General features: G+C 57.0%; 1 protein-coding gene across 1 annotated transcript; it reads left to right on the top strand.

Annotated features, from left to right (window-relative positions):
- Positions 1-23,393: 23,393 nt before the first annotated feature.
- Positions 23,394-24,172, top strand: LOC100840401 (eukaryotic translation initiation factor 1A). The gene has a single exon (XM_003563776.4). The coding sequence runs from the start codon at positions 23,492-23,494 to the stop codon at positions 23,924-23,926; it is 435 nt and encodes a 144-aa protein (XP_003563824.1). The 5' UTR covers positions 23,394-23,491; the 3' UTR covers positions 23,927-24,172.
- Positions 24,173-24,712: the final 540 nt, after the last annotated feature.

Genomic DNA, 24,712 nt, shown 5'->3' with positions numbered 1-24,712 from the left:
CCAGCGGGGTGGCCCCTTTAGCCTTCGCGTACTTCGCCTTGTGTTGTGGGGGACTCACGCGCGCCTCACCCTTGACCAGACCAGGGACCCGGGACGGACCCGCGGTGCCAACCTGGGGCCAAGCGGTAGCGGGGAGCCACTCCACTTGCGGGGTAACTACTCCAAGCCATGCCCCTCCGGGACGGACCCGAGAAGCCACACGGGGAGCGCACTCCCCCCGCAAGTGTCCCTTTTAACAATTCGGCTATGCGCAGGATCTGGGTCACGCCCAACGAGACAGTGCTCAATTTCGTTTAGTTCTTAGCGAGTTCAGCGTTCATGTTCAGACACTTAACTTTTCCGTTCGGTCCAATGCCTCGTGACGCCCGGCGGTAAAGTGCAGCTGGGGCACTGCCTTGGTAGGAGCCCACCTTGGGTACCTGTTCAAGGGAAACGGTCTCTCAGGGATGCGGCAGGAGCGCGGGGGCAGGATCGCCGCCAGCGGCAACCGCCGCCGACGATGCTGCCGCCACGCTCGCGCGGCAACCCTCGCCTTCAGGGACGAACCGTGGCGTTCAGGGAGGAACCCTGGCCTTCAGGGAGGAACCCTGGCCTAGGAGGACTCTACGCCGAGAGTAGCCGCAAGACGGCTATAACGTCTTCGCTGCCAGCGGCGCCCCACCACGAACGGCGGGCATGGGTGGCGAGGAAGTTATAGCCTCCCGGCGACAGACCCCGCAACTGGGGAGACCTCGTTTTTTCTGGGGAGCTCGTCCCAAGGGATGTGACAGCCCTCGTTGCCCGGGAGCAGAACCGCTCGAGGGCCGTGGCAGGGACGCGGTGATGGGCCGGAACGGGCGACGGGCGCCGGCACCGGCACCATCACAGCGTCCTCGCAACGATCCGCGCCCGAAAAAGGCTCTCTCAAGGGGAATGCAGCCGGGCCTCTATGATAGCGCACCCGTCGGCACAAGGCACGGATGGCATGCACTACCATAGAGTCTCCGCGGCAGCCCCTGCTCCATGCGGAGGTGTCCTATGGAGGGGGGCGACAAGGGCGTCGTGGGTGGAGTTGCTGTGGATGGGGCAGCGGGGCGCGTCGCCCGGCTTCCCGCCCGACTCTCCACCCGGCGAGGCCTTCTTCGTGGGCCTCACGGCAGGAGCCCCCGAGTCCGCAGCGAGGACTTGTTTCCCGCTGCGCTTGCGGGAACCCTTCTTCGGCGAGCCCTCGCCAGGGCTCGCGGCAGCCTGGGCTGCCAGCTCGGGCGCGAGGCGCCCTTCCTTGGCCATGGCGCATTTGTGCGCCAGGGCGTACAAGTCCTGCGTCATCCGGATCCGTTGCGTGCTCAGCTTCTCGCGCATCTTGGGATCGCGGACATTGATGGCGAAGGTGTTGATGATGGCGGCTGCCTCCGCCTCTGGGATGGAATAGGAGAGGTTGGAGAAGCGGTTGACGAAGGCCCTCAACGTCTCTCCCGGTTTCTGGACGATAGTGTGCAGCTCCGCCATGTTTCCCGGGCGCTTATAGCCGCCCTGGAACGCGCTCACAAACTGCTCGCGCAGGTCCGCCTAAGTGGCAATGGACCCGGCGGGCAGGTTGAGCTCCCAGGTTCGCGCTGCTCCTTTCAGGACCATTGGGAACAAGTTGGCCCTGACCATGTCGTCGGCGCTGATGGCACGCATGCCCAGCGTGTAGGTCAGGAGGAAATCCTTGGGGTTGGCGGTCCCGTCATATGCACCGAGCGTGGGCGCTCGGAACTTACGAGGCCACGTCACCCGCCGCAGCTCGCATGTGAACGCGGTGCAGCCGTCCTCAGGGCCCAGGGGAGCGTCTTCCTGCTCCTGTGGGCGCTGGTGCTGTACCTCGCTCCTGCGCCGGCGCTCCAAGCGGTGGCGCAAATCCTCCTGCTGGCGGGCATTCAAGATGCCACGCGCATCGCCCCCCGGAACGGTGGGCGACGAGTTTGAGGACCCCTCCGGGCCCCCGTCTCCTTGGCCTCCCTGCGGAGGGGGAGGGTTCTCCCCCCGTCGTGAGGCGGGCGGCGCGTCTCCGTGCACTGGGTTCTGCCCGTGGCCGGAGCCTACCGGGGCGCCCTCGCCTTGCGGCTGCTGGGCGGCTAGGGCGAGAAGCGCTTCCAACTCCTCGCCCCATGTCTCGTGCGCCGGCATGCCCTGCTGCGGCTCGTACCGCACCATGACGCGCGCGGCGATGATGGCTTCCGCCGGGGTTCGTGCGGGGGGCGGTCGGTTTCCCTAGCGGCGGCTTCCCGCTCTCGCCCCGGACGCCTCCGGGTGCACAGGGCGTGAACTCCCAGGGGTTGCCCGCGATGCGGTGTGGCCCTGGTGCCGCTACTGCGGAGAATCCTCGGCCCGCGACTCAACTCGCTGACCGGCGCGGGCGGCACCATGCCCGCTTGCGTGACTCGCCCCGACACTGGGGGCAGCCCGGTCCCCTCGGCCGATTGTCAGCAGACGGCCGAGGAGGCGGTGGAGGCAGCTGCGTTTGCTGCACCCTCGAGGGCTTGGAGTGCTCCTGAGCCCCCGACTCGGGTTGCACGTCGTGCGACCGCGTGTGTGCCGCTGGGGCTTCACGCGAGTCTATCCGTGGATCACCAGCCCGCTTGGGGGGAATGGTAGCTGATCCCGTCGGCGAAGAAAGTGAGGCCGACGTCGATGCTAACGCCGCTGCCGGCGGTTACCGAGAGGCTCTACTCCCGCGCCCCCCTACCTGGCGCGCCCGATGTCGTCGCACGGTGCTCCGACACTGGGGGCGTGCGGCCACGGCCCCCTTTTAGGTTCGGTAGGGGCATCTGGGCAGAGCCCCGGCGATCACCGGCACGGCCGATGGGGCCCTGTGGGACCGGCGAGATGGAGTGCTAGTGGTGCGCGCTCACCCAGGAACAAACACATGCACGTTTTTTACCCAAGTTCGGGCCACCCGGAGGTGTAAAACCCTACGTCCTGCTTATCTGGGCTGATATTGATTGTGGATCAAATGTTTACAAGTTGCCGGGCAAGCTCCCGAGCTTTCTCTCAGTGGCTAGGTACTCTCCACTGCTCTCTGCTGGCTGTCTACTGGAGCCAACTAAGCTTCTGCCGGGCCAGATTGGGTGAACTTACTGAACTGAGCCAAAGAAAATGTGGCACCGAACAACTGTCCCACCCTCTGACCGTTGGCATGGGTCCTCCTTTTATACTCAAGGGGATGCCACAAGTGCCACGATGCACGGGCTACAAGTGTCCAGCAGGGAGGCACACAACTCCCCCCGGTGAGCTGGTGGCGTGCATGGATGCCACCTCCGCCACTAGGGGTCTAAAACCCTAGGGTAGGACTGGACAGCCACTGTTCGATCGGACGGGTAACTACCCGTCAGTCGGCTCGTTTGCTGAGCCGCGCGCTTCACTCCTTGCCCTGGTGGGACTGCGCATCCCACGCCCGCATGGCGCTATTGATCTGACCACTGGGCCCCGCGCCTGAGGCGGGGGCATGCGCCCGGGAACCTCCAGTCCCGGCAAGTCGACCCCGGGAAGCACCCGGGCCCAGCGCACCTGGGAACCTCCTCCGGGAAGCAGCTTCCCGGGAGGTGCCCAGGCGGGAATGTTCCCCGAAGCCCCGCTAGCCCCTTCCGGGCTGGTAGCTTGCCGGGCCGCCCGTAGCCGCGGCTCGGGATGAAAGCTTCCCGGGAACTCGAAAATGGGGCCCACGCGTCGCGTAGCGGTGGTACCCCGGGTGCCACTGGTACGACAAATAGTTTTCTCGGACAGCGAACCTTGTGATTGTGACGAGTGTTTGAACTCCAACTGCTACCAAGGGAAGTTCACTTTGATCATATCCTATTACTATTTGTTTCTAAAATACTTATGCATTAGAGTTGTTTTTAGAAATGCATTGGTAGGACTATTACTCGTACTCATGCTAGCTATGACTTGACCTATTAGTGATAGGATTTCCTTTGCCATTATCCTTCCACCAATTGCCATCGTAGGTAGTTGGTTTGCTACGCTATGTTAGTATACGTGGGAGGGAACCTCAGTTACCTTGAAACTATTATTATGAAGTATTTTGGAAACCTGGCAAAAAACAACTTTAATGAACCGTCCTGGGTGGGCTGCTTTGAGGAATTGGAGATGTATGCGACGTCAGGTCCATTTCTATGGGTCCATTTCTATGAGTCGTCTCGCCATTTCTATGGGAGCACCTGCGTTGCAACTGAGGAATGCCACCCGGGGTAACCAGAGACTGGACTAGTTTCCTGTTTAGTAGCTTCCAGTACAACCACATGGTAATATGGGCTCTGCCAGGATGGATGTAAGACATATGATCCTGGATCCGAGGGATTGTGCAGATGTAGCCGTGTAGGTGGGAACGTAGATCCCTCAGGTGGTCTGGGTGATTATTGTCTGAAAATTCCTGTAATCGATGCCGTTGCTACTCTACCCTGAGGACAGCAAGGGATTAACACGTTGATTTCTTGTGGAGAATGTGTACAACCTCTCGAGAGTGTCAAACTAAGTACTTAGCTGTGTCCCCGGTTACGGACAATTATGAGCAACTAGATATGGGGGCTGTAAGGAAAGTCTCACTCATTCCAGTTTCTTAAATAAAATGAATGGTTTGAACTTGGGTTAGGAGCATTGATGTGTCTACTCAATGTCCTTAGATTAATAGGAGCATCGGTGTTTCTACCCGGTGTGCATTAGTTAACCTTATTGTAACATTCATTTGTAGTAGGGTAAATTATGTTCTGCTTCCACGCAAAAAGCCTGATCTCCACCTAGCCAAATACTGCATATACTTGGTAGGATCTGTTATCACTTCCAGGTGAACTTGCCAATACATTCAATGTATTGACCACATAGTGGCTACAAATCAATAATGTAGGTGAAACTGACGAAAAGTGAGGTCCGTCGATGTTCTTTGGGTCATGTGCCTACATTCCAACATGCTCTCTCCTCTGGGAGTAGTTGAGGCCCCTTTGCTCCACTTTTTCCGCTGCCGTTTGTGAAACAATATTTTGGTTATTCTGGAACTCTATTTGTTATGTTGACCCTAGGGGTTATGCTAGTTTGTAGGTACTATTAAGTTATGGATGATACGATGTAATAAAGTACTTTCGACCTTTGTTTCTTGGTATTACATCTCAAAACTGTGTGTGCTAGTGAGTCGATCCAGGGACTAGCACAAATAAGCAAAGAGATCGAACCATGTAAGGGGGAGGATCGCTTCACGCTCCTTGTATGAGCTTAACTTAATCTTGTGTCATAGAGTGATGTCGTGATATCATTTTTGTTCCAACCTGCGGTGAACACATTGTGTGTATGTTGTGAAGTGTTCGTCGTAGGAAGGCAATGGGGCTTAATTTATGCGTGAGTTAGCATTTGAGGCTCAATTGCATAAATTTGGTCCCGGAGTCTCACAGTATACTAGGGGAAAGGTCGAGCGGCGATTGAGAAGTACCTTTGTGGGCGGACGGAGATGGAGTCATAGAGGGCCAGCGCTTGTTGTAGAGAGATACCAAGCTCCTAGGCCACATAATGCGGTAGTTTGGACAACCGCCTAGGATATCCACGCCTTCCTCCGGAGGTAGCGGGATAGCATAATCACGATGCTCCTCGACGACGGAGTGCACCATCACACTCACTTGTGTGCCGTTCATTAGAATGCCGTGCACCAGTGGCAGTGATTGTCTGGGCATCACGCGGCCAATGGCGCCTACAGGCTTCCCAGGCTTGTCTACGTGGATACGACACTTCACCGGTGCCTGCGCGTAACAAGAAGGCATATGTCGGGGTGGCTTGGAATCCCATCACCCGGGATCCGAGCGTCTTCGAGCGAGGACATCGGTTCCTGGACGCAATGAAGGACCATCAACTGGCCTTCGTCACCACTTTCAACGAGGTGAGGAAGCACCATGCCATCGCCAAGAGCCAACTTGGCGAGGTGCGGGAAGCCGTGGAGAACAAGCGGCAACAGCTCTCTCGGCTGCGCGAGGAGACGCGCCTCGCCAGAGAGGAGGCGCGCCTTGCCCGGGAAGCCCTGGAGGATGCCGAGGAACCGGTTGTCCCGGAGGCTGAGCTCTACCGGTGACTAGAAGCTCAGCGCGTCGAGCTTCAGAGGGCGCTGGACTCGCTGGCGGCCACCCTCGAGGACCCAGGCCCGGCTGGACGAGAAGAGCGACCTGATCGCCAACTACCACGGCGAGATCCAGGGCCTGCGGGTCAAGCTCGAGGTGCAGATCATGGCCACCGAGAGCGCGGTGGAAGCGGCGGCCCGGCATGAGATCCAGCTCGGCTTTGCCAAGGACAGAGCGGCCAGACTTGAGACCGAGCTGGCCACCGTTCGGGAGGAGCTCGCCAAGGTCGGCAACGACATCGCGGTCAAGACAGCGGAGCTTGCAGCGCTGGAGAGCAACCTCCGCAAGGCCAAGAAGGCCGCGCATGATGCCCGGCTCCACCATGGCATGCTGATCGGGCAGCGGCAGATAGAGACCGAGAAGCTACTCAAGATCGCCCAGGCGTTGCGTGACTTGCTGCCCTGGTTCGTGCTGCAGGCCGCGGCGGTGGACGGCACGGACGTCTCGATGCTGATCCCCTTCTTCTCCGACCTGGTGGGGAAGCATGGGGCGCTTGACGTCTGGATCGCCCAGTATGGCGCCTACGAGGTTGCCAACTGCGCCCGGGAGGTTGCCGGGACGATCCTCCCGAGGATACACCTCCGGGACCCGGAGATCCCCTCCGAGTCCCTGCTGGACGCCTGGTCGGACAGCGAGGACGAGCCCACCCACACCCAAGCGGTGCGCGGATTCGTTGACGAGGTGGTCGAGCGGATGCAGCGAGAGCCGGAGCCACCGGCGGAAGCCTCCGGCAACTAGTTGCAGCAGCCTCCTGCCAGTCCCCACTGCTTTCCTGTTTATCTTCCTTTGTTTTTGCCCTGCAAGTGCGGCGCTTGGTGCCATTTGAACAATTACATTCCTATTAGTTCATGTAATCATTCAGTACTTAGTTAATCAAGCTCTTTAATTTGCTTAATTCTTGTTCCTTGTTCCCGGGGCTGCCTCGCGGGGCGGCTCCCTTACACTTTGCGTGTCGTGCCTTGTGTTGCCGGGGACTCGCGCGCCTCACCCTTGACCGGACCAGGGACCCGGGACGGACCCGCATGATACGGGTCGGGTGGCCCGATCTTTCGATGAGATTGATAACTCTCTATTTGGGTAGGAGGTGACGTTGACGATCCGACTACGGCCTAGAAGGCAGCGCCTTAGCAATCGATACACCAACTCCAGAGGGTTATTGATCCCGCGGGGCACGATCAACCAGACTACGAAGGTCTTTGTTCCTGCAAGCAATCGAAGAACAAGCAAGAACAAGATAAATAGCGGATGCAGTCTAAAATTGCGAATATACTATATCAAACCAATGTCTCAACGAGACGATAAGTTGGAGTCTTGACGACGGTAAAACAGGTGGTCTAACCGACACACGCGATTACACGAAAGTAGCAAAGATGGCTAAACTTTATCTAATCAAAACCCGAGGCTCCTTAGGGGGGCTCATGGGGTATATAAAGGAGGAGGGAGAGATATTTTCGTCCACCTTGAGTAAGGAGGCCGAAATCCAACTCTATCTCTAACTTTCCTAACAAACTACAACTCTTTAGGAAACAGAAAAATAGATCCGTCAGCTTGTTTTGTCCGTCACGGTCAGCACGAGTCGAATCTCTTGATGGGGCCAGATCCGTTGGAAAGGTCTTGTAATTACCTTTCCAACAAGTACTTGTTTGCTTCATTTGGACTCCGGATGCGGCCTGGGTGATTAAAACAAATTCGGGTCTCCTGGCAGCTCGGACCCGAATCGGATTCAACTTTAATTCGTGATATCTTTCTCTAACAAGTTCCGAATCATGTGCCGTTTGATTTGTTGGAAAGTACACTTGAAATCCTTCCCTCTCAGCTGTATGAATGCTTGATTCTTGTTGGCCCTCCCGTTCGCCTCCATCGTATCTCATCTTGACCTTTGACTTGAAAAGCTCGACAAGATGCCTACGGAATAAAACGAGACAAGATAGTAGTAGCTCCGCCTCTTCATAAATATGACAATGAAAACAATTACTACTTGAATTCACCTGATTATAAATCTTGTCAAATATTATAGAATTGAGGGTACCAAAGGTCGTATCCATGGTTAGCATGTCCATATCACCGCAGTGCCGATCTAGGGTCAAGCGGTAGCGGCGAGCCATTCCACTTGCGGGGTAACTTCTGCAAGCCATGCCCTCCCGGGACGGACCCGGGAGCCACACGGGGAGCGCACTCCCCGCAAGCGTCCTCCTAACACTCCGGCCACGCGTAGGTTCCGGGGCAACACTTGGCGAAGCAGCGTTCAATTACGTTCAGTTCTTGGAGGATTTGTCATTTAGGTGCCAGCACTTAGCTTTTCGTTAAGTCTTTTCACTCGAAGCGTCCGCCGGAGGTGCACTCCTAGTTCGCCGCCCTTGCAAATGCCTGATGGAGGGATGCGGTGGGGACGCCGTGGTAGGATCGCCGCCGGCGTCAAGCGCCGACGACGGTGCTCCCGCCGTGTCGCTGCGACAACCCTCGCCCTCGGAAGAGCCTGTTCCGAGGGATGCGGCAGGGACGCCGTAACTTCCTTGGCACCGCTGCTGAACGCGGGCAACGAGGACGTCACGGCGTCCCCACAGCAGCCCTCGCTGCTTGGAGAAAATCTGCCTGAGGGCCGCAGCAGGGACGTCGTGGCTTCCTCGCCACCACCACCGAACGCAGGCGGCAAGCATGCCACGGCGTCCCCACAGCAGCCCTCGCTGCCTGGGAGCAAAACTGCCCGAGGGCCCCAGCAGGAACGCGGTGATGGGCCGGAACGAACGGCGAACGCTGGCACCGATGCCATCACAGCGTCCTTGCGACGACCCCCGCCTATAGAGGCGCCCACTGGAGGGGTGCGGCAGGGGTACTGTAGTCGTGCACCCGTCCGCGCCAGGCGCCGATGGAATGCACCACCACAGTGCCTCTGCGGCAGCCCTCGCCCCGGAGCCGCTCGCTAGAGGAGACGTGGCAAGGGCACGGCGGCAGTGCACCCGTCGGCGCGGAGCGCCGATGGCATGCACTACCACCATGTCTCTGCGACGCCCCTCGGAGTGGGTCGGTGGGGCGATGCGGCAAGGGCGTGATGGCAGTGCACCCGTCGGTGCTGGGCGCGGATGGGATGCACCACCATCGTGCCTCCATGGCACCGCCCGCCTTAACAGCCTCTTCCTTGGCTTCGCTCTGAGCCATTCCATGGCTGGGGCGCACTTTTTATAGGCGCGGGGGAAGGGCTTGCCACCGCGCGCGATGGATCAGCGCAGCACTCGTGGCACCCCTCCCCTTGAAGTGCGGTACAGTCTTCGCCACTCCGCATGCCAAGTTGCTGTGGCACACGTGGCGGCCCCCTCCTAGGTCAAGAGCCTCGGACTGCGGCGAGTCTTTCGTGGTGCGGTCGCTCCGCACCACCAGGCGCTGCTACATGCCGCGACCCGTGGGCGGCCCACGGGTATTACAGTGCGCAAGATTCCACTTTTCCCTGCAGATTAGATTCTTACCAGACCCGAGGTGCTGCAAAAAAAATTCGAAATTCACGAAAATACAGAGCAGTATGGATAACCACAATCTCCTGCCTCCTAGCCCCCGGGCACGGAAGGGTCGATGCGAAACTTGGAAGTGAGCAATTCATTTCCCAGACGCAGCGACTGCGTGGTGCACGTTGTGGCATGCCCAGCAACTACACGCCCGGTGATGCACGTTGCGGCAAGCCCGGCAACTCCACGCCCGGTGATGCACGTTGCGGGAAGCCCAGCAACTCCATGTCCCGTGATGCACGTTGCGGCAAGCCCGGCAACTGCATGCCCTATGCCGGATCGATCCGGCAACAGGTTTTCGCTTTCGAGGCTCCAGCAGCCCCCTGCTCACAACCAAGTATGGAAAGAAACTCCCGTGGACCCAAAGCAGGAGACAGAGGAAGAAGGAACACGCAAGTAAACGAGGCAATCTTAAAATTCAGGCAAAAGCACTTATCTTTATTCGCAATAACTAGTGGTTTACACACGGGGGCTGCCCGGCTACACTAGTTCGAGAGGTATGCATCGGCGGCATCACCTGAGGGTCGGGCTCCGCCGCTTCACGGGTAGAACTTGCGCAAGTGCTCAATATTCCAGCTATTTTGCACCGGCAAGACTTCTTCGGTTTCCAACCGGACAGCCCCCGGTCTGGTCACCTGCACTACCCGGAAGGGGCCCTCCCATTTCATTCCTTGTATCCAGCGCAGGACAAGGTCTCCGTTCTCGAGCCCCCGGGGACGAACTCGCATGTCGTGATAACGACAGAGTCCCTGCTGGTAGCGCACGGCCCGCACAGCAGCCCGGCATCGAAGCTCTTCGATGAAGTTCAGATCATCGACCCTTTGCTCGTGTTGGCTGGAGTTGTCGTACGCGCGTACTCAGGGAGATCCGGTCTTGAGCTCGAGGGGCAGAACCGCTTCTGCCCCGTAGACAAGGGCGAAAGGGGTTTCGCCCGATGCCCGGCTAGGTGTGGTCCTGATTGACCACAGCACGGGCTGGAGTTCTTCGGCCCAGTGTTTCCCGTGGCCTTTGAGCTTGTCAAAGGTTCTCGTCTTGAGCCCCCGCAACACTTCTGCATTGGCTCGCTCCGCCTGCCCGTTACTCCTTGTGTGAGTAACGGACGCGAAGTGCAATTTGGTGCCCATGCCCTCACAGGAGGCTTGGAACACTGCGCTCGTGAATTGCGTGCCGTTGTCGGTGATGATACTGTTAGGCACACCAAACCGGCACACAATGTTCTTGAAAAACTTGATGGCCGCCTGGACGGTCACCTTCCGCACAGGTTCCACTTCCACCCACTTGGAGAACTTGTCGATGGCCACAAACAGATATTCGTAACCGCCAACTGCTCTCGGTAGCTTGCTGACGATGTCCAGCCCCCAGACCGCGAATGGCCATGAGGAGGGGATGACATGTAAGGCCTGCGCCGGCTGGTTGCATTTCTTTGAGTGGAACTGGCACACTTCGCACGTCTTCACCAGCTGCTCCGCGTCGGCCAGGGCCGTGGGCCAGCAAAAACAGTGCCAAAACGCCTTGCCGGCTAGAGCCCGGGAGGCCACATGGTGGGAGCATGTGCCTCGATGTATCTCTTCCGACAGCGCGCGCCCTTCGTCTTGAGGCACGCAGATGAGCTTGACTCCATTCGCACGCCTGCAGTAGAGGTTTCCATCCACCACGGTGTACATTTTGGCTTGCCGCGCCACTTGCTCCGCAGCAACGTCATCTTCCGGGAGGGCCCCCTCCTTCAGGTAGAGGGCGATTTCCACCGCCCAGGGAGGGGTCTCCCTGCCAACGCACGTTGCTATGTCAGCGGCATGGACCCCTGCTGTCGCGGGGTTTCCTTCGGTTGCCGGAGGGGCGTCCCCGGCAACCGGCTTGGGGGCGACTGAAGGAGCCACTTGCTTCTGGCAGAACACCCCCGCCGGGGGCTTCCGACTGCTACCATCTTGGACAGCTCGTCAGCCGCGAAGTTGTCCTTTCGCTTGACGTGCTCGAACCACAAACCCTTGAACTTGCGTTCTATCTTACGGACTTCCTCCACGTACGGTGCCATCTGCGGGCAGTCGTAGTCCCGGTTCACCTGGTTGATCTCGAGCTGGGAGTCCCAACGAACAATCAGGCGCTTGATGTCGAGGGCGATCGCTGCCCGTAACCCGGTGAGCAAACCCTCGGACTCCGCCGTGTTGTTGGTGGAGTTCGGGAAATCGAGTTGGACAGTGAACCTCAGCTGGTCCCCTGTTAGAGACTCGATGACGACCCCAGCGCCAGCTACTTGGAGACAGATAACTCCCCTCCTGTCAGCTCATTAAATGCGTCGTGCGGCTCACTCCTCGTCCTGGTGAGACTGCACACTTTGCGCCCAGCGGGTGTCCACGTGGCGCCGTTGCTCTACTTGCTCGGCCCCGCCCTCACGACGGGAGCCTGTGCCCGGAACCCCCTCCTCCCGGCAGGTGACTTCCCGGGAGGCGCCCAGGTGGGACTGCGCCCGGGAACCCCTCCTCCCGGCAAGTGACTTCCCGGGAGGCGTCCAGGCGGGAATATTCCTCGAAGCCCCGCTAGCCTTCAAGGCTGGTAGCTTGCCGGGCTGGTTGTAGTTGCTGCCCGAGATGAGATCCTCCCGAGAACTCGGCAACGAGGCCCACGCATCGTGCAACGGTGGTACCTCGGGTGCCACTGGTGCGACAAGCGCAGGCCTTCTTTGTTGCCGGACCGTTGCCCGGCAAGCCTTCGTCCTCGGCAACGTCTTTGTCACCGGCTCTGACGATCTCGCCAACACACCAGGCTGCGTCCTTGAGATCGCACCTGATGGAGAGGACGCCGTACACGGATGGCATCTTCATCACGCCGTAGGCGCCATGGGTCACCGCCATGAACTTGCTCAGCGCCGGCCGACCAAGGATCCCGTTGTAGGACAACTGGGTATGCACCACCCGAAGGTCACCGGCAGCGTGATGCGCCCCAGGGGGCGCACGATCCCAGGGTTCATCCCCTGGAACGGGTCGGTGGGCTTCAGCTGCTCTACCGGCAACTGGAGTTTCTCCACCAACCTGGCGGACAGGAGGTTCAGCCCCGCTCCGTTATCCACCAGCACCTTGGTCACCGTCATGTTGCTGATGATCGGTGAAACCACGAAGGGTATGACCCCTGAACCCAGCTGCCGCGCTGGGTGATCGTCGGCGCTGAAGGTGATCGGCACATGCGACCACCTCATCGACTGCTGCGGCTCTGCGTCCCGCAACAGCGCGCACACGTCGCGTGTGAGGCGCTTCACCGCGGCGTGGGATGGGAGAGCGTAAGCTCCCCCATGGATGCAGGCGACGCTGCGAGGCTCCTAGAAGCCCGGCTCGTCGCCGCCAGTGCAGTCGGACTCACGCTGCTCCTCAGCACGAGCCCTGTCTCGTCCCCGGGGAGGGCGCTCCCTGCCTGTGCAGGCTTGGCCGCGTCCCCCCTGGGCTTCCTCCTTGACAGCGTTGCCACCGGCAGGCTTTGGCCCCACTCTGGGGTCGTTCGGGCAATCTCGGGAGAGATGCCCGATGTCGCCACAGTTGTAGCAAGCGCCGGCTGCTCGACGCTCCTCGTGGCACTGCTCGCACCGCTGCTTGATACCTTGCAGGATGTGGCAGTCCTGCGCGTCGTGGGTGGAGTTGGCATGGATGGGGCAGGGGGGCGCGTCGCCCTGCTTGCCGCCAGACCCGCCACCGGGCGAGGCCTTCTTTGCCGGCCTCGCAGCAACCCCTGACTCCGCGGCAAGGACTTACTTCCCGCTGCGCTTGCGGGAACTCTTCTTCTGCGAACCCTCTCCCGGGCTCGCGGCAGCCTTATCTGCAAGTTCGGATGCTAGGCGCGCTTCCTCGGCCATGGCAGACTTGTGCGCCAGGGCGTACAGATCCTGCGTCTTCCGGATCCGATGCGTGCTCAGCTTCTCGCGCATCTTGGGGTCACGGACGTTGATGGCGAATGTGTTGATGATGGCGGCAGCCTCCGCCTTCGGGATGGAGTAGGAGAGACTGGAGAAACGGTTGACGAAGCTCCGCAGCGTCTCTCCCGGCTTCTGCACTACATTGTGCAGCTCCGCCATGGTTCCCGGGCGCTTGTGGCCCCCCTGGAACGCGCTCACAAACTGCTCGCGCAGGTCCGCCCAAGTGGCGATGGACCCAGCAGGCAGGTTCTCGTTGATCCTTTCAGAACCATTGGGAACCAGTTGGCTCTGACCTTGTCGTCGGCACCGATGGCATGCATCCCCAACGTATAGGTCAGAAGGAAATCCTTGGGATTCACGGTCCCGTCGTACGCACCGAGCGCGAGCGCTCAGAACTTGCGGGGCCATGTCACCCGCCGCAACTCACGCGTAAACGCGGTGCAGCCGTCCTCGGGGCCCATCGGAGCATCCTCCTGCCTCTGTGGGCGTTGGCGCTCTACCTCACGCCGGTGCCGGCGGCCCAGGTGCTGACGCAGGTCCTCCTGCTGGCGGACATTCAAGATGCCACGCGCGTCACCTCGCGCGATGGTGGGTGACAAGTCCGAGGACCCCTCCGGGTCCCCGCCTCCCGGGCCTCCCTGTGGGGGAGGATTTTCCCCTAGCCGCGAGGTGCGTGGCCCGTCTCCGCGCCCCGGGTTCTGCCCACGGCCTTAGCCTGGCGGGCCGTATTCGCCCTGTGCCTGTTGGGCGGCGAGCGCGAGGAGCACGTCCAACTCAGCGCTCCATGCCTCGTGCGCCAGCGTGCCCTAGGGCGGCTCGTAGCGCACCATGTTCGCACGGCGATGATGGCCTCTGCCTGGGTTTACGTGGGAGGCTGCCGGTTTCCCGAACGGTTGCCCTCCGCTCTATCCCCAGACACCCTCGGGTGAGCCGGACGTGAGCTGGTTGGCGTCGCCCTCGACGCTGCGTGCCCCTCGTGCGGCTGCTGCCGCTGCTGCGGTTCGTCGGCCTGCCGGCCACCCCAACGCAGGGCGCGGGTGGCATTGTGACCGCTCGCGCGGCTGGCTCTAGCGCTGGGAGCCGCCGGCTCTCTCGACCGGTTATCAACGGACGGTCGAGGAGGCGGCGGTGGCAGCTGTGATGGCTGCACTCGGACAGGCTCAGGATCACCCTGTTCCTGTGACTCGCGTCGCACGTCGTGCGACCGCGTGTGCGCCGCTGGGGCCGCACGCGGGTCGATCCTCTAGTCACCAGCCCGCTTGGGGGCATGGTGGCTGGCTCTGTCGTCGAGAAAGACGAAGCCGATGCGGGTGCAGACGTCGCCGCCGGCGGTCACCGGCGAGCTCTCCTCACGCGCCCCCTACCTGGTGTGCCAGATGTCGTCGCACGGGGCTTCGACAGCGGGGATGCGCGGGCACCCCCTTTTTAGGTTCGGCAGCGAGCTACAGGGATCGCTCCGGCGATCGCCGGCGGGGCCAATGCGAAGCATGAGAACGCATCAAGAACGCTATCAAGGACGCATGCACACACTTTTTACCCAGGTTCGGGCCACCTTGCAGTGTAAAACCCTACGTCCTGTCTGTCTAAGCTTGTATTACTGTGAAATCGGCTGTTTAGAGGTTGCCGGGGGAAGCCCCCGGGTGGTCTCTTTTTGGCTAAGTGTTCTTTCCTACTCTGGGGCTACTGCCGGTGTTGGTGCTATGAGTTGGCTCACCGAACGAGCGAACGAATCGAACCGAACGAATTAGCCAAGAAACCCGCCCCCCTTTGACCGTTGGTGGGGGTCCTCCTTTTATAGCCAAGGTGATACCACAGGTGCCACAGTGCATGGTTTACAAGTGGCGAGCATGGAGCTTGGGCAGCTCCTCCTCGGTGCGTTGTCATGCATGCATGAGCGCCAACCCCGCGGCTAGGGGTCTAAGGCCTAAAAAATAGGACTGGACAAACACTGTTCGCCTGACTAGACGGGTAACGCCCCTCCTGTCGGCTCATTAAATGCGCCGTGCGCTTCACTCCTTGCCCTGGCAAAACTGCACACTAGGCGCCTGCCGCGCGCCCATGTGGCGTCGCTACTCTGCTCGCTCGGCCCCGCCCTCACGGCGGGAACCTGCGCCCGGGAACACCTCCTCCCGGCACGTGCCTTCCCGGGAGGTGCCCAGGCGAGATTAATCCCCGAAGCCCCGCTAGCCCTTCCGGGCTAGTAGCTTGCCAGGCCGCCTGCACGTTGCCTCCCGGGGTGAGATCCTCCCGGGAACTCAGCGATGCGACCCACGCGTCGTGCGGCGGCGGTACCCCGGGTGCCACTGGTGCGACACCAACACACACTCGAAATCTTTCCTTGATACAAGTCCATCAATATGGACATTGTCGTAGTCACATCTTCGTCACCTCGCAACAAGCTTTGTTTTCAGGGTTCTGGCAGCCCCCTGCTCACAGCCAAGGATGAGGAGACAATTATGTGCACCTAGAGCAGGAAACGGAAGCAAGCATTAGCAAAAAAACACATCATTCATTGAAATAACACTTATCTTTCTTCATATTTCTGCTAGCGGATTACAATCGGGCCTTGCCCGGCTACACTAGCTTAAAGAGGCATGTTGCCGCAGCGTCACCCGTGGGTAAGGCGCCATCGTTTCACGGTAGAACTTGCGTAGGTGCTCAACATTCCAGCTATTTGGCACTGGCAAGCCTTCTTCGGTTTCCAACTGGACAGCCCTCGGTCTGGTTACCTGCACTAACCGGAAAGGGCCTTCCCAGTTTAGAGTCAATTTGTTCTCGGCCTTCGTTCCTTGTATCCGGCGCAGGACGAGGTCTCCAACCCTGAGCCCCCGGGGACGGACTCTCCTGTCATGGTGACGACAGAGCCCCTGCTGGTAGCCTGCAGCTCGCACCGCAGCCTGGCATCAAATCTCCTCGATGAAGCCGAGGTCGTCAATCCTCTGCGCATGTTGGGTGCCATCGCTGTATGCGCGTATCCGAGGTGACCCATGCTTGAGCTCGAGGGGCAGCACAGCTTCTGCCCCGTAGACGAGGGAAAACAGAGTTCGGCCCGTTGCCCGACTTGGCGTGGTCCTGATCGACCACAGCACGGGTTGGAGTTCTTCGACCCAGTTCTTCCCGTGTCCCTTGAGCTTTTCAAAGGTTCTCATCTTGAGCCCCTGCACCACTTCTGCGTTGGCGTGCTCCACCTGACCATTGCTCCTTGGATGAGCGTTAGAGGCGAAGTGGATCTTAGTGCCCATGTCCTCGCAGTAAGCCTGGAACACCGCACTAGTGAATTGTGTGCCATTGTCGGTGATGATGCTGTTAGGCACACCAAACCGGCACACAATGCCCTTGAAGAACTTGATGGCGGTCTGTGCCGTAACAGCTCGCACAGGCTCCACCTCGACCCACTTTGAGAACTTGTCGATGGCCACGAGAAGGTACTCGTAGCGCCGACAGCTCTCGGCATTTTGCCGACGATGTCCAACCCCCAGACCGCAAACGGCCACGAGGACGGGATCGATGACTTGCAGAGCTTGAGCTGGCCGGTTGCTCTTCTTCGCGTGAAACTGGCAAGCTTCACAGGTCTTGACTAATTGTTCGGTGTCGGCTAATGCTGTTGGCCAGTATAAGTCGTGCCGAAACGCTTTCCCAGCCAGCGCCCTGGAGGCCACATGATGCGAGCATGTGCCTCGGTGGATATCTTCCAGCAACGTATGCCGTTCTTTCTGGGACACGCATATACATTTGTGTGTTTTACGTACATCAAAATTGATTATGGACACAAATATATATATTGAGAACTTATGGACTTCTAGACAATTTTGTAAAAAAACACGGAAGTATGATATTCAAGTGAAATGAAACATTTATGAGCGTCGGCACATTGAGATGAAACACAAGAAATCCATCCATACATCTTATTAGATCGACCCCTTATTAGGTTTATAAAAAAAGAGAGAGAAAAATAGTTTTGGTCCCTCAAATGGCAGCCAAGCACTTCACCAGCAGCCCCGGCCAAGAAATCATGCTCGGCCGCAGGTGGTGGTGACAAACGCGCTGCTGATGCGGTGGATACATCGGCGGCATCTGCCGCTGGGGATACGCAAATCCCCGACCCAAGTCGGCAGGGCACCGGCCCGGGAGTAGGTACCCCGAAAACCAAGTACCCCTTGTTTTAACTAATCCCAAAGTTGCTTTCTAACGTCAAGTCCCTTGCAGGGTCTGTGACAGCCGGCGGGAGCATCCCGGCAACCAGCGGTGATGCGGGGTCGGCGACGGGACACAGCAAGGTATTGTGCAACTCTTTGCGACGTCTCTTTATTTTAAATTGCAATATTTTCCGAAGCCAACGCAAATGTTCATGTGCAGCCGCCGGGGGCGCTCCACCTGCACCCGCAACAACCGAGGTGCGGGTGATCGACCTCACCGGCGAGGCCGACGTCACCCCAGAGGACACCGTCTCTGCTGAGTCCACAAACAAGCCGCCCCGGGGCTTGTCGGGGCAACGACAAGCACTGCAGGTGATGCCGCGCAAATGGCACAACCAGCAGTTGAGGACGCAGGCTAGCCTCTGCCCGTGGAAACAGGCAGCGGCGCCCTGGAGAAGCCCCCAGCCCACCCCTTATAGCGGGCAGGGAGCCGCGGGACTTGGGTCGACCGGAGGCGCGTCGTCGAGTCCGGACGCGGCCCCCGGGTCACAGACGGCCGCGGCGGGGTCCTCCTCTTGCGCCGGAGCCGCCTTTAGCCTGGGAGCAAGAGCGCTCACCGGGCGATCGTGGGGTTGAATTACCTTCGACCCTAGCATGTTCCAGCAAGGGCACCAGGTAATTGACAACATCCAACAGCAGCAACGGATGTTCGTCGATTTCTTCAACGACGCACAGCAGCACCATGCTCCCATGGTGGCGGAGTTGGTCGCCGCGCGGAAGGAGGCAGAGGAGCAGCTCTCTGATCTACAACGGCTCCAGGAGGAGCTCCTACAGGTGCAGAGGGCAAGAGTGACGCCCACCATGCAAGGGGTCCCGGAGGCCGAAGTCCTTCGACAGCTGTGGGATCAGCATCAGGAGCACCAACGGGAGCTCTAGCTGCTGAAGGCCACGCACGCCAAGAACGAGGAGGAGCACCAGGTGGCACTGAACTCGTTCCAGTGGCGTCTCCGGGAGAAGTCGGACTTGTTCTCCGGCTACTCCCTGGAGATCCAGCGCCTCCGGCGAGAAGTCGGAGAGCTGGAGACAGCGGCTGCAACGGCAGCCGAAGCTTCGGCACACCGGGAGCAGGAGCAGTCCTGCACCCGGGAGCGTGAGCTGTCGGGGAAGCTCAAGGCTGCCCAGGAGGCGAACTCGTCTCTTCAAGGCAAGCTCGACATCGCACGGCAGGAACTTTGACTTATTGATGAGGAGAACACCGGGAAGGCGTCTGAGATCAGTAGGCTGAAGGAGGAATGCCACGAGCACAAGCTACAGGTCCAGGAGGCTCGGGGCAAATGCAACGAGCTGCGGACCCGCGGGGCGGAAGAGACGGCCAGGCTGAGGAAGCTGTCCGACTCGGCGGTGGAGGCGCTGCAAGGGTTCGACATCCCCATGACTTCCTTCGACGAGGCCAACCGAGGCAGCTTCACCTCCTTCTTCGCAGATTTCGTCAGCCAGCTACACGTCCTGGAGAACTGCGTCACGGGCTTCGGGGACCGGCAAGTCGGCTTCGCCGCCGAGCAGGTCGCCGGGCAGATCCTCATCCGGGTCCACTCCGCCCATCCCCGACTTCCCGTTCGAGTCGGTCTTTGATGCCTGGTCAGACGAGGAGTAGGCCAAGGCCCACCGAGAAGCGGTCCATGGCGTGGTGGACGAGATGGTGGCGCAGATGCAGAACAAGGCTGGTGCCGATGAAGCTGAAGCCGTGGAGGAGACTGCTGTCGGGGAAGCTCCTGACGCCGAGGAGGCGTTTGCCGCTGAGACTGCCGCCCCGGAAGCGCCCCCTGCCTAGTTGTATCTTTTGTCCTTCTTTTCTTTTTGCCTGCAAGTGGCGCCACTACACCACTGCACAGGATTTCCGACAGCCAAGTTGGTCGGGGAAACAGCTTTTAGCGACGGAAGATCGGTCGGGAAAGGGTTTTCCCGACCAACATTGTCTGTCACCGAAAGTCCTGTCGGCAAAGGCCTTTCCCAACCAACATTTCTTGACCGACCGACTGTTTGTCGCTATTATGAAATCTTTCCTGACCGACATTTTCCTTTCCGACCGACGCTCTTTTCTCGACAGACAACCGTTTCCCGATGAACAGTCCGATGGCATGCCTTTCACGGACCGACCGTCTGTTGAGCCAGCCACAACTTTTTGCCTACCAACAAACTGACGGTATTCAATTTTGCCGACCAACTTTCTGATGCCACTACATCATCTTTTCCCGACCGACTGTTAGACAATGGTAATTTTGCCAACCCAACTTCGGGTTCATTGCCTACGTATGTGCACACTCAATCAAGTTACATATATCACAACAGTAAGTTTTGACACATAAATAATTCATATCTTTGAAACATAGTTACCATTCAGATTCTCATAAACTAAAGGAAACATCATCGTTCAATGTTCAAGAAACCACACAAGTTTACAAAATAATTCATTGTTTGCTCCATTACACAAAATATCCATTTGACAGAAACCCCGACTTCATGGTTTCTCACCCGCCAGCTTCTTGGTTCTTTGTCCTTACGCATACCATCCCTATAAAAGATAAGAAGGCCTCAATACATTTATAAGTTGGTAACACAATGACGTTCTAAACATTTGCATCATGAAAAAGGAAAATGCAATTCATGCTGTTATAAAACAGATAATGGATCTTATGTTGGAGAGAAAATTTTGATGTACTTAGACACGTGAAGGCAAGGTCTCAGGCGAATCATGTACGAAAGAGAGAACACATACATAAAAAAGCTATTATTTTACATATCTAGGTACATTACAGGAGAAAGAAACAGCACAATGAACCAAAAACTTGTTTCACATATCAGTATAGCAATTATTCTTATGTAAACAGCCTATCTAGAATTAATCTCCACATGATTATAGCTAGATAGAGGAGCACCAATAGTGGGTCCAGTGTACATTAACAAATAAAACAAAAACAATACACTAGCAGAACACTCTGAGCATGAAATATTTTTGAAAACAGGGCAGTTTGTTGTTGCTTCTGTATTCCACAACAGACCAAGCCTACTTCGACTCCAGGAGTCTACATGCCAAATCTTGCGACTCAAGACAAGGAAGGTTAATTAGAGTATATCTCCTCGTTGTAACCGACTTGGACTCTACCTGAGATCTGAGTTCCTGCATATATAAAGGACCAGGAGGGGGAGCCAAGAGGACACCCCAACTTAGATACAAGTCGTCTAGACGCACTCGACGACTCGGTGCATCTAGACTCTGCAGCACCCCATTGTAATCGACTCATCAATAAAGATCCGACAAGCAGGACGTATGGGTATTACCTCATCGAGGGCCCTGAATCTGGGTAAATCGTATGCCCTGTGTCCTTGTTAGCTGACGAGTTCGCCAACACACACTCGAAATCTTTCCTTGATACAAGTCCATCAATATGGACATTGTCGAAGTTACATCTTCATCAGTCGTCTGAAGCTGGAACCATCGAGGTCGTGTCTCCAACACACATCTTTTCCACAGACGGTGCCAATGACGAAGTTGTGACTTCGACAATGTCCATATTGGTGGACTTGTATCTAGGAAAGTTTTCGAGTGTATGTGTTGGCGAACTCGTCGGCTAACAAGGACACAGGGAACACGATTTACCTAGGTTCAGGGCCCTCGATGAGGTAATTCCTCTACGTCCTGTTTGTCTGATCTTGTATTCATGAGGCGATTACAATGGGTTACTGCGGAGGCTAGATGCACAGATTCGATCTAGCGAGTGCGTCTAGGCGGCTTCTAGCTAAGTTGGGTATCCATGGCTCCCCCTCCTGGTCCTTTATATATGCAGGAACCCAGGTCTAAGGTAGAGTACAAGTCGGTTACAATGAGGAGATATACTCTAGTGAAACTTCCTTATCTTGAGTCGCAAGATTTGGCATGTAGACTTCCCGGAGTCGTAGTAGGCTTCCTTCTGGAGCCCCGGCCGGGCCGTAACGGGCATACTCAAGTTGAGTACGTGGTTAGTCATAACCACGACAGCAGGCGCACCACAAATGAAGACAGAGGATACAAGATAGAACAACAACTTGTGTGCAAGGGCAGCCAACGACAAGAATGACATGCCGAGTTGCACCACAAGTCTGAGTCGAATAAAGTTTGAGTCGAATATCATTTGAGTCGAACCTAGGTTGAGTCGAATCTAGTCTGAGTCGAATTTGAGTCTGAGTTTGAGTCTGTAATATGTTTGGGCTGTCCCTCGCCTATATATACAAGGAGTACGCATAGGGTTAGGGTGAGACCACATTTTAGCTTATTTCGAGACTCAGTTGAATTGCAAGAAGCATTCACATGGAATCCTATACACCATATGCGTTTCGATAGGGTGTTTATTATCCACTGAAATTTCGAGCGTTATCTGTCGTTCCGATGGGAATTGGGAGATTGCGAAACCTCTTGTGGTTGGTGTACTACTATGCAAGTGTGTGGTGTTGCGAATTTCCATTGGGTTGCAAGTTCATCGTGCGGCAACGGGTGAACAACCGAAAGATTTTCAGAATCATACAAGTTATCAACGTTGCTCCCTGAGAAGATCGGGCCGTCCCTTATCATCCGCGCTACCCCACCGCAGGCTTGAATCAAAGGAGGGAGAGGATGAGGAGGGAGAGGATGAGGATGGGAATGGATCAAGGAACAAAGAGTTGATGAGGTGGCGGCGGCATAGAGTCCGGCTCGGACTCGAGCTCGAGCTCGGGATCGGGCAAGGGCCGATGGGGGCGCGGGCGCAGGGACGGCGAGGCATCGAGCGGCGGTGCGGCCTGTGGACGTCAGCCATGGCTCGGGCTCTGCACAAAACCAAGGGAGAAGAAAGAGAAGAGAGAAAAGAAAAGAGAGAGGGGAGAAGATACTCATGGTGTTTTTGCGAAAAGATAAAACCGGCTAAGCAAGCCACGTGTCATGCTATTATTAGCATGAATGTCTAAGCAATCCGCAAGTCAAGTTTTAGGACTAGTTTTGCTCAATTTGCAACTTGTTAGACTAAAATGCTCCACCTGTCAAGTTGTTGGGCTACCGATGCAATTACCTCTTAATTGGACGGAGTAAAGTTGCATCGTCATCTGCGCACAACAAGGTGCAGATCGATGGCAATCTTCCCGAAAGAGGGGACAGGGGCCCCTCGTCTGCCGCCAGTTTCACCAGGCGCTGAAGCGGCTCAATCGCAAGGAAGAATAGAAAGGATGATCAGGGGTTGCCCTGCCTCAGGCCATGACGTGATCAATCGCACACCACTTATAGAATCGTGAGGAAAAAGAAATCTTTGGGAACTTTCGGCAATTCAGGAGGGCACGCCAAATAGCGCTTTCTTGAAATTTACTTTGTGTTAAAAAAAACTACAGGCGAGATGAAATAAAAAAACTGGAAAAATAGTTAAAAAGGGCTGGATTCCTTGCGCACCACTGAAGCTCGACCAGGATTGGATTCTAATTCCGAAATCCAAATTCGCAACGACTCAATCCTGGTGGGGGCAGACCGGCAGAGGCACGAACTGACCTGGTGCTCGACCCGTCGGTTCCGCGACCAGAGGCTTCTCTCCTCTCCACCCACGAACCTATCATCCCCCCCTATAGAGACCCACCCAGACACGGCAATCCCAGCACCGAATCGCAACTGTCCATTCCCACAAACCCTAAATCTGACGGCTCGTCATCCCGTTGTCGCCCTCCAACCCTTTCCACCTATATAGTCCAAGCCGCGGCCCAGCCGTGCCCAAGAAACCGCAAAGCGCACCGCCACCGTTCCCCATCTCGATCTAGAACCGAGGGTTTCGTCGCCGCGAGCCGAGCCATCCAGCCATGCCGAAGAACAAGGGAAAGGGAGGCAAGAACCGCAAGAGGGGAAAGAACGAGGCTGACGACGACAAGCGCGAGCTCGTCTTCAAGGAGGACGGGCAGGAGTACGCGCAGGTAACCCGGATGCTCGGCAACGGCCGCTGCGAGGCCATCTGCGTCGACGGCACCAAGCGCCTCTGCCACATCCGGGGCAAGATGCACAAGAAGGTCTGGATCGCCGCCGGGGACATCGTCCTCGTCGGCCTCCGCGACTACCAGGACGACAAGGCCGACGTCATCCTCAAGTACATGAACGACGAGGCCAGGCTGCTCAAGGCATACGGGGAGCTCCCCGACACGCTCAGGCTCAATGAGGGAGTCGACGTCGACGGCCCCGAGGAGGGCGACGGCGACAGCGACTACATCCAATTCGAGGACGAGGACATCGACAAGATCTAAGCTTTCTTACTTCCTCGCTATACTTTCTGTTTCTATTCTAAATAGTGTGCTGCTATCCTATCTATGGTGGGCTGTTACTGATTGGTGGATTTGGTGGTTCGTGGTATGACGCTAAATCGTTATGGATTGAGGATGTTCAATAATTGTCAAACTGTCTTCGTATTAATTTAGTACATGCTGTTGCAACAAAGGTTGATGCTACCGTATGATGATGATTATGGTATTAATATTGTGGCTTGTGATGTTTGTCTGCTTTGTGATTTGCCGACTAGAATTTGCCTTGATTTGCTTTCTGAGATCTTCAGGAGTTGATCAGACATTAGGCATAGGTTTGTATGATTTAAGTTGATTAACTAGGTCATTTATTGGAACAGGCGTTCTTGCGCTTGATAAAAGAACAATTTTGATCTGGAAACAAAGATGTACAACACATCATCTGGTTTCAGTCCTTATGGCACATGCTTCGCCCTTACTCTTTTTGATAGTACGGACTATCTTCGTATGATGTTTATGTGTTGTGTTAATTTGCAGCATCATGCTTCTCTGTCACTTTTGTTGCAGTTAATTATCAGATAACATGTCATTATTGATTGCTTACCAAGCACTTGGTACCTCAAGGGTTTTAGATTGTCTGGATGTGCATTGTTGAAGTCTTATTTTGTTACCAGATGTTTTCATCATGCAGATGCTCTCACACCTTTGTTTTTTCTGCCACTGTTTCAACAATCTGCCGTTCTGTTCTATGTTCATGTGAATGTGATTATTATCTATTACTTTCTGCACATT

This window comes from Brachypodium distachyon, chromosome 1 (assembly GCF_000005505.3).
Source record: "Brachypodium distachyon strain Bd21 chromosome 1, Brachypodium_distachyon_v3.0, whole genome shotgun sequence".
Taxonomy (NCBI): domain Eukaryota; kingdom Viridiplantae; phylum Streptophyta; class Magnoliopsida; order Poales; family Poaceae; genus Brachypodium; species Brachypodium distachyon.
The sequence above is the reverse complement of the archived record's forward strand: the minus strand, read 5'-3'. Positions and strand labels throughout refer to the sequence as shown.

Coding starts and splice junctions, on each gene's coding strand:
- LOC100840401 (XM_003563776.4), top strand. CDS start 23,492: ATGCCGAAGAACAAGGGAAAGGGAGGCAAGAACCGCAAGAGGGGAAAG.